Source organism: Marmota marmota, unplaced genomic scaffold (genome assembly GCF_001458135.2).
Source record: "Marmota marmota marmota unplaced genomic scaffold, marMar, whole genome shotgun sequence".
In the NCBI taxonomy this organism is placed as follows: Eukaryota; Metazoa; Chordata; class Mammalia; order Rodentia; family Sciuridae; genus Marmota; species Marmota marmota.
Window position 1 is genome coordinate 30,689,174 of NW_026000093.1, and position 10,557 is coordinate 30,699,730.

The 10,557-nt window shown below is 35.7% G+C and overlaps 1 protein-coding gene across 1 annotated transcript; it reads right to left on the reverse strand.

Annotated features, from left to right (window-relative positions):
* Positions 1-1,359: 1,359 nt before the first annotated feature.
* On the reverse strand, positions 1,360-5,942 carry Fabp4 (fatty acid binding protein 4). The gene is made up of 4 exons (XM_015485908.2): positions 5,786-5,942; positions 3,002-3,174; positions 2,051-2,152; positions 1,360-1,593 (listed from the first exon to the last, which is right to left on the reverse strand). The coding sequence occupies exons 1-4, from the start codon at positions 5,856-5,858 to the stop codon at positions 1,543-1,545; spliced, it is 399 nt and encodes a 132-aa protein (XP_015341394.1). The 5' UTR covers positions 5,859-5,942; the 3' UTR covers positions 1,360-1,542.
* Positions 5,943-10,557: the final 4,615 nt, after the last annotated feature.

Below are 10,557 nucleotides of genomic sequence, written 5' to 3' on the forward strand. Positions count from 1 at the left end.
TTAGAAATTTTGCCCTATATAAGTGAAAACCCAATAATCTGTATAATCTGTAGAAGTGCTTCATGGCTTTCACAGGACACAGGAGAAACACACACACATACACACACACACTTGGGAAACCTCAGTATACTTTGTATGTTTTGAATATTGAGATTACAAGAAGATTGTATTTGAATAAAAAGTTTTGCTAGTAAGAAAACAATAAATGTGAAACTACTACAATGACGGGAATCTTTACTTATGGACAAAACTGTCACCACTTTTGTGGAATACACTATGGAATTATTTTCACTGAAGTCTGTAGCTTTCATAAATAGACTGCGATGGTTTGGAAGTTGTTTGTCCTACAAAGGGTCATGTACTAGACACTTGGTTCTCTGTGTGGTGGTAATGTTGTGATAACTTTAAGAGGTGGAGCCTACTGTAAAGTAGTTAGGTCAATGGGAGACATAGCTCCCCAAAAGAATTAGGGAGATACTGGATAGACCCTATAAGAGTGGGCTGTTACAAAAAAGCAAGACTGATTTGTCCCTGCTCTCTGGCTTTCTGTCTCACTACATGATCTCTCTTCATATGCACTCCATCCATGATGTAATTTGTCATCAGGTCCTCACCAAAGGCTAAATTGATGTGATTACCTCATCTTGGATGTTCAGCCTCCAAAACTGTGAGCTAAACTTTTTTCTTATAACACCAGTCTTGGGAATTTTGTTATAGCAATGGAAAACTAAGACACCTGGTTCATCAATATTTTTTTTGGGGGGGGGGTGGTACTGGAGATTGAATTCAGGGGCACTCAACTACTAAGCCACAACTCCAACCCTTTTTTTGTATTTTATTTAGAAACAGGGTCTCACTGAGTTGCTTAGTGCCTCGCTAAGTTGCTGAGGCTGACCTTGAACTTGCAATCCTCTTGTCTCAGCCTCCCAAATCGCTGGGATTATAGGCGTGTACCCACCAACTAAAAATTACAGACTAAAGATTTTTTCTACCACATGCAACAAGAATGTACAACTCACTTGCAAAGATCCAGGACAGAGCAGGTATGAAACATAAGCATTTATACCAGCTGACAATAGACATTTTACTCTATGTAAAACTACATTAAGTCTCCAAGAGATAGTTTCTTAATTAGATATACTGAGAAAGGGACCTAATATTCAGTCATGGTACATATTGCCTCCTACCTGGGCAAATAGAAAATTCACAGACATTAATGTTTTTTTTACCTTGCATTATTATTATGAAAGATCTTATGACTTATATGAGAAACAGATCAATAATGCAATTGTTCTATTTTCTTCACTCAATTATGAGTAAATGAAATTACAAAGCACAATAAATATATCATCCATCATATCACCTTCTAAATCTAAAAAGTTTTATTTAACCAAACCAAACATATTTAGCAAAATCCATCTGGGGAGAAAATTAGTTGCTTGGTAATTATGGGAAAATAATAATATCTCTTTGAGCAATTCATCCAACAGAATATCGTGGAGTTTGATACAAACTTCAGTCCAGGTCCCCGTGTCTCTTGGCTTATGCTCTCTCATAAACTCTGGTGGAAGTGACGCCTTTCATGACACATTCCTAGACATGCAAAACACAACAAAATGAATTCTCGGTTACTCACTGGGACTACACTATGGGTTTAATTATGGTGTTTCTTAATGTTAGAAAGGAAGCAATATTCATTCAAAAGACATTTGTTGTGGTGGGGGCACTGCTGCAGACAAGCTTTTGTGCCTGAGAGGGGGAAGGAAATGCCTTCTGGGAGACAGCATGCCTGGGCTGAGCTTAAAAGCACAGAGGGACTGGGGTGTGCCTCAATGGTGTTATGTGTGCTTAGCGAGTACCAGTGGGGGTTCAATCCCCAGTATCACAAAAAACACAAAGGGAAATAGCCAGGGTGGAAAGATAATCCTAATAAAAATTGCTAGGTTATTTCATGATCATTATTCTACTTAAGGAAATTCACCTTGCTTATAAATACAAAATTCTAGATCCTAGTAGTAGAATCTTGAATAAGTACCTAGAAGATACTCACCACCACCAGCTTATCATCCTCTCTTTTTCTCTTTATGGTGGTCGACTTGCCATCCCACTTCTGTACCTGAACCAGGACACCCCCATCTAAGGTTATGATGCTCTGAAGACACAATAAAAAGTGATTATAATCTGAATATAAAGGCAGAAAATAAAATTTTAAAATATTACCCTGTTTCAAAGATATACTTTGAGGTCATTAGTAATTCTAAATGACAAGAATGTATTCAAAAAATGAGTCTTAAAAATAACAGCATAGGACTGGGATTGTGACTCAGCGGTAGAGCTCTTGCCTAGCACGTGCGAGGCCCTGGGTTTGATCCTCAGCACCACATAAAAAAATAAATAGATAAAATAAAGGTATTGTGTCCAACTACAACTAAAAAATAAATATTTAAAAGCAATAACAGCATAGAATATATTATATGTGTGTGTAATGACTAGAATATGCAAAATTGCATTTGTAAAAAATATTGTGGAAGAATATAGATCATAAATTTATACTGAGATGGTAAGATTATAGGTGATTTTTTTCTTTATTTCTTCCATTTTTATATAAACTTTTATTTTTTTTGATTTTTTTTTTTAATTTTTTATTGTGGGTTGTTCAAAACATTACAAATTTCTTGACATATCATATTCCACACTTTGATTCAAGTGGGTTATGAACTCCCACAAAAACATGTTTTATTACTTTAATTCCTTTCAAATATTCTATGTATTATGTGACATATAAATTATGTTAATCATTTTTTTTAAATATGAGGTCCACTTAGTAAAAAGGGGAGAAATTCACCAACTACTTTTTGAAGGCAACATGGTGTAGATGGTGGAATTCAGGGGTCTTGGCCCACGAGAGAACAGTTTTTCTGCTTTTATTATGAAACCGTTTCTTGCAGGCAAAGGCAATTTAGAAACCAGGTGTTCACTCTGCCAATACCCTGTTCCTCACCTTGACTTTTCTGTCGTCTGCAGTGACTTCATCAAATTCCTGGCCCAGTTTGAAGGAAATCTCAGTATTTTTAAAGGTGCTTTCTGATCTAATGGTGATCACATCTCCATTCACACTGATGATCATGTTGGGTTTGGCCATGCCAGCCACTTTCCGGGTGGCAAAGCCCACTCCTGCAGTTAGGAAAGGAAAAATGTAAGGTTGACACTTTCTCTCACATCAGTAAGTCAGAGAAGTGTGGTGTAAGAGGAAAGAGGGGAAAGAGATACCCGTGAGTTTCTTAAGGCCTCACTTAAATAGTTCCTGAGGATAAGCACACTAGGCTAACAAGAAAAATTCTGAGGCTTAGTCTTTAAACTTCTCCTTCTCTAGTTCTGGACATAACTCCTCAGGAGACCCACTGTTAATTCTCAACAAAAATATTTATAGAAATTAAGTTTTATGGCATATATATATATATATATATATAGACACACACATATATATATACACACACATATATATACACACACACACGTATATGCTCATACACACACAAACACACACATACAGACACATATCTATCTCCATTAACGTTTTTTCTATTTATAAAATATAGAAATACTTGAGGCAACAGAACCACTTCATTCTTTCTTAGCTTTTAAAAATTTTATTAAAAAATCCACAGTCCGAATTTTAAATAGGACTTTGTGGGCTATTATAGAGTTATTCAGGTAAGAGATCATCTATTTTGAGTGTACAAAAGTCACAATTCCTAGCATTTACCATTAAGTCTAATTTTCTGGGCTTCTTTCCCAAATTATTCCCCAATGGAATAAGGATTTGGATTAATTCCTATGAAATGGGGGGAAAATGTTCTGTAAATTCATATCATTTTATAATGGTGATAGAATTGCCAGAAATTTATAGGAAATATTAAGGAGAGACTAGGCGTCAAGTGTGTGAAAACACCAAAATTTAATAAATCACTATTTCTAGGGCTGGGTTTGTAGCTCAGTGGTAGAGCGTTTGCCTAGCAAACATGAATAATAAAGCAAAGAAAGAAAAAGGAAAAAAAGACTTCACTGTTTCTCACGAAAACAATATTTTGATTCCTTATCATCTAAGTCATGAACTCTTATTCTTTAAAAAGGGTAATGTATTTTCTTGTATAAAGTGTGAGGTGAACAATTACAACGTAATATGAACTGTGATAACTCTCCATCACTGCAGATACAGAACTCATGAGAATCATAAATGTGTTGAATTTTTTTTTGACACATGCACATAAATGTAGGTTCTCTCTTTGATTAAAAGCAACCAAGGGCTAGAAAGAGGAAAAAACTGGGAGAGAAATATGATGTGAAATAAGTAATACTGAGGCTCAGATTTAGCTGCCTATTCAAAAAGTGGCACAGTGGGAAGACGAGACATTGCTTCAAGTCCCGGCTTTGTTGCGAAATACATTAAATGTATGTATTGAATCAGCAGAGAGAACAGATGCAACACAGAGGGATTCTGCAAGGACCAACTATGGAAAAAAATCTCTACTTGTTTCATTCTCTCCTTATTTGACTGCTCAGAAGACAAAACCTGTTCACCCAGCCTCAATTAGAGCAGCCAGCTTCATTCAGGAGGCATCTTATTGTCTTTATCAGCCTTTTATAATTTAAGCAGTGTCACAAGAATTTATATGTGAATATTAAAAGTTGTAAAATGCTTCCAAAAAATGAGGGGTAAATGCCTTCCAATCCTGGCATTTCTATATCGGTGCATTTTGATTAGTGTATTGAATCACAACTAGTTGATATTCTAGAAAGTTAAATCTTTACCATGCTGAAATTCTTTATTTCCTTCTCATCAATAATCAAGAAAAAACCCAGTAGTTTCAGACAAGTTAAAAAAACTGCTTATATAAAATTGAGGAGAAGGTCAAGTCTTTTGAGATTTAGGGAATTGACTTCTAATCCCTAATAAAGATACTGTATAAAATTTCTCCCCATTTTGATAATCCTGGTTCTGACTTTATCATGTATGAGGCTTGGGATAGAAAGAGCTCTCAAAGCCAAAGTGAACTGAGAAGTTACTTTTACAATTTACATTTATTACTTTCCTGCCGTAATTATCTGATGAACATTCATACACAACATAATGACAATGTTAACAAAGTCTAAAAATCTATAGGTCACATACGCAACATTCTCCTTTTGAATTACTCAATAGTCTATGGCATCCTGTGTCTAGTCAAAGTATTTCAATATTTTACAGAACGTATCTTCTGAAATTAATATTTTTGTCTACAATAAAATAACTACATATTCTAATGTATTGACACTGGGACAAGAAAATAATTTATTAACATACATTTACTAAAAAAAATTTAATTTGCTAAGCTGAGAAATACAGTGGCTTCAGTTTCAAATGGAAATTATTGTATGCTATGATAGAAATATGTTTTTAAGGTATTGCACATTTAATATGCAAAAGAGGATGAAAGAAAAACAAGCAAAGAGCCAAGTAAATCAAAGACACCCAAGTTTTGTAATTAGAGTAAAATCTTGGCGTTCTATAGATTATTAAAAAATTTCATTTAGACCCTTTGGTTCACCTTTAAGAAGCTTTAGTTGTAGCTTTGGTTGAGAATGTTTCTAGAAATAGATTCTCACTTGCTGCTTGTACGGCCTCCATATAGAAAAATAGCATTTTTGTTTGAGACCAATGCTTCCAGAGTGAAAACGCAGCTGTAAGCCTTTTCTCCCCAGAAAAAAGTTAAAAATCCCATCATTCCACAGCACATTTACTTACCCACTTCTTTCATGTAATCATCAAAGTTTTCACTGGAGACAAGTTTCCAGGTACCCACAAAAGCATCACACATTTTGCCAGGTTTCTAGGAGTATTCTTCCAGGTGAGAAAGAGGCTGCAGGATTCCAGAAGGTGCTGTGACCCCCTGGAGTCCAGACGATGCCCTTTTAAAGATGCTCAGAACATGTGATCATAGGAGTAACCAATTGGGAAGGATATCAGATTGTTTCCTTCATTACCAGCCTCTGTATTTTTTCCTCTGAGTCATGTTTTTAATAGAAATTTCTCAACTTTAGTTCTCCCTGGCAAATGGTCATTGGACTGGGAGTACAAATTATTTTTAACAACGAACAGAATATTTTAAATGTTCCTGCTTTGCCTGTTTAATGCTCAGTAGCTTGAACTTCCCCCTATTATTTCCATACATATTTACCCATTGTGGAGTGGAACAATTATCTTGAGGTGAACTTTGACCCTCTTTTCTTGAGTTTTCATTTTATTAAAATTGCAATTATGTCGTTCTTTTGAATGGAGGAACATAAAAACTACCTAGGAGAGTCTTAAACAATTGCAGTCTCTTTGTGACAGTACTGTCTCAGAACAAACCTGGCAATTAAAACAAAATAAATACTGACATTTTAAAGTACCCCAGATTTCTAATTTCAAATGTTTTATATGAATATAAAGAGCATTTAATCCACCAGGAATCCAGATTGTAGATTTTGTTAAAATAAGAATTTAACCTCTTAGTCTTTCCACCCTGTAATGACAACATGGTGTTGAATTCTAAGGACTCCTTTAAAAATAGGCTCAAATTAAAGATACACTCTTCATTCTGTTCCTGAACTATAGTAAATACTCCAAATTTAACCCATTCTAGATGATATTGTTTTACTTGAGTGATCAGAAATGATGTTGTCACAAGCTATCAAAACCTTTTTTTCATTTATATGATGACTGACCTGTGAAATTACTTTTCGAAAGTGATTTTCAATCTTCTCACCCCATACCAGCATAATGGAAGATTTTCACATGTACAACAGTCTCCCATGAACATATCTAGATTTTAGGACATTGTGGAGTGATGAGCTCTGACCCTGTGGATCTCACTAAGCAGAACATGCAGAGCATGTGATTGACTTGTGAGCCAGTATCCACAACCTGGGGCGTCACAGAAAGGTTTGGGGCAAGGAATTCTGTAAATAATAGGATTTTCTGTAGGAATGTAAGTTAAATAAAGTTAAATTACAATGGTAATTTTTAACTGCTATAATTTTTAATGGCATGGTAATAACATTCATCCATTAGGGTCTGTTGCATAGATCCATAGACTGGTGATGTTCAGTTCATGGTAGTTCATGATAGAGAGTAAGCTGTTACTCATTCAATAAGCTCTTTAAAATGTGAAGTAAATAAATATAACTATTTTTAGTAAAGGAATAATTTTTATAATGTTCTAAATTAATTATAGTTTTCTTTTTAGCATATATGTTGATTCCTGATATGTAGTAACAAGGTGCTTCAGACCAATCTTAAATGATTATCATGTTTGAATATATACAACATGTGTTGTAACACTACTATTTAACCATGTTGTTTTAGAGATGAACCATCCAAGACTTATGTCTCTAGTCACATGTGGCTTAAACACTTGCAGTGTGGTTGGTATGACTGTGAAACTGAATTTCATTCAGTAAGAACATAAAAAATGATCTCTAATTTGGTTCTTGGAGAAATTTTAAATATGTTTGGAGCAATTTGGATATGTCAATCTATACCTTCAACTGTAAATTTTATGATATTGCCACTTTGTCAATAAATAATTTCAAGTCTTAATTGGGATGTACTGTTTATATAACATAGACACCAGACATGTAAGTCAATATAAAATAATAATTTACAACATATTATTAAAATTCCCTAAATTGATTATATGCTGAAATGACAATAATTTAGACACATAGGATTAAATGAAATGTGTGACTACAATTAGCTTCACCTGTTTCTTTTTAACTTTCTTAACGTGGCTACTAGAAAACTTAATATTATATATGTGGCTCACCTTACAGTTCCCTTAAACAAGGATATTTTCGAGTACCATCATGACACCAAGGTTCATTTGTTCATGCAAGTATGAACCAGGCACTGAACTAAGTGCAGGAGTCGACAGTGAGAAGCCGCCCTAGGACTTGCCTCCTCTTGTGAAGCTTATAGTCTAGAATGGGAGAAGGTAATATGCAAGGGGACAAAGACACCAGTTATAGGTATAGCTTGTTTCTGAGCAAAGAGAGCAGGGTCATTTGATGTAATGACTATTGTTGGCAATACCAGAGGGAGCAGTCCAGGAGAACCCACTGAAGGAGGTGGACCATTGACTTATCACCTAATAGATGAGAAGACAGCGATAGGAAGATCAGGGGAAGAAGTAGTCTGGCCATAGAGAACATCAGGGATTGCTGTTTTGATTCCCTTTCAATACAGTTGCATCCAATCTGGTCACCAACAGTACCTACAAACATACGGATATGCGTTCTTGGTGAGCAAAGGCCAAGGGCTATTGAGGTGGTGTCTTTTGTTCAGATTTATCCACTGTTAGATACCAAGCAATTAAATATTCAATGAAATACCTGAAGGAAGCTCTCATTAGGTGGGCTAGCTAGTACATGTCCATTGGCACTCTTCTAAAAAAATCTTCAAGAATATTTCTGTGTGACAGCATCATCTTCTTATATTTAATGCCTGACCATCATTGGACAAATGGCAGAGCTGAGATTTTCTAGAAATAACCTCCTTTAATGATTTTATATATACAAATAGTAGTAATTTACAGTAAAGAGCCTTGGTAATTTAAATAATTATAAAGAAATAATTGAGATGTGAGAGAGTAGTTGAGTCCACATGAAGAAACTTTATTTTATCACTGTGGAAAGTAACAAATTGGCCTGACAGAGTTTCTTACCTGAAAGGATGTTGTCCTTAGAAGCGTTTCAGTTTATGTTCCCTACATATGGACCCTCTTGTGAAATACTAATATTTTTAATTATGCACAAGACTACCATGCTATATCTGATGTTAAGGTATGGAACTCTTTCTATACAATAAATAGGCCAGAAACTTACTACAGAGGCCCATACCTTATGCGTCACAGTATAAACAGAAACACACCCAACTGCTTGGTTCCTCCAGAGATTATCTCCACCTCAACCCTTAAGTTGAAATGTTCACTCACCAAATCATTATCATGTTTCACCACAATATCAGTGGAATTCTGTGTGAAAGAAGTAGTACAAAAGAAAGAGAATCATGCTTTAAAAAAAATTCAATATTATATGGTCTTGGACATAGTGTTTTTTGAAGAATATCCTACCTCAGAATTAAGAAAGAGTTAAAATTTAACTGAAAGTTTGTCATTCTTTCTTGCAAATTTGCAGAAATTAGTCACATTTCCACATGTAGTTTCATTATACAAAGTTCACACTGGCAAATAAGTTTCAAAAAAATCTTTTTCTGTAAGCCTGCTATGTCCAAGGCATGGTTCTACATGGGGTAAGGGAATATAATAATAAATAAGACAAGATTTATGTCTTTCTTCACTGATCCAAGTTCCCATTTTAGTTACCAGCCTGGGACCAAAGTAAAATACAGAGCCTTTTTTAAAGGATTTTGTTTGGATAATTATCTTTTTTTTTGGGGGGGGGAGTACCAGGGATTGAACTCAGGGGCACTCAACCACTGAGCCACATCCCCAACCCTATTTTGCATTTTATTTAGAGACAGGGTCTCACTGAGTTGCTTAGCACCTCACCATTGCTGAGTCTGGCTTTGAACACTTGATCATCCTTCCTTAGCCTCCCAAGCCACTGGGATTATAGGTGTGTGCAGCCGCCACTGGACCTTGTTTTGATAATTACCTTAAGATGGGAATTTTTGAAATAAGATGCACCGGCTGATTTCCTAATTTTAAAAATATTTTTGGCATCTTTTATTAACACAAAATATATACAAAGAGACACCTCCATCCCATCCCACTCTCTTCTCATTCCTAACTTCCCTTCTCTATCCTGAATGTTTTCCCATCTATGAGTTAAAGTTCCTAGCACGTTGCTCATTCATTGAATATTTAGATTGATGAATTAATTAACAAATGAATGAGATATGGGTTCTGGCCACATAATCATGCTTCCTACTTGTATATGTGTTTTAAATGAAGAAAGCCAGGGACTCTTATTTGAATTTTAAAAGCATGTACATAGTAGCCCTAGAAAAAAGTAGATTATAAAGGGTAGAATAGACAGATGTGAATCTGCTCACAAGGCAAGAGTTAGAAAATGACAAGCAAGAAAATGGCCACAGAACAATGGGAAAGCAGTGGAAGAAATCGAGAAATGGGACAGAAAGGGTGAAGAATGCTGCTTCCTTCTGGAGGGGTCTAACACCCATAAACAAGGCACATGGCAGGCAGTTTGCCTTTGATTGCAAAAAGAATTCCTGCAGGAATGACTATGCTTTTTGGCATTAATAGAGCATGAAAATGCACACATGCCGGGCCAGAATGTTCCTTAGAGCTGTGGGGATGGGAACTGCAGCAGAGAGAGCCCCACTTTTCCTTGGGAGTGTAGAGCCCGGGGATAAGACCCCAGATGCTCAGGGCTGACAGGAAGGCACTCTCTGGTCTAGGCCGTCTGCCTTGCACTTTGCTCTCCTATGGGCAGCTTCCATGGAATGCATCCCTCTGACCTTTGCCTGTGTTTATTTCTTTTGGAGGAAATGAG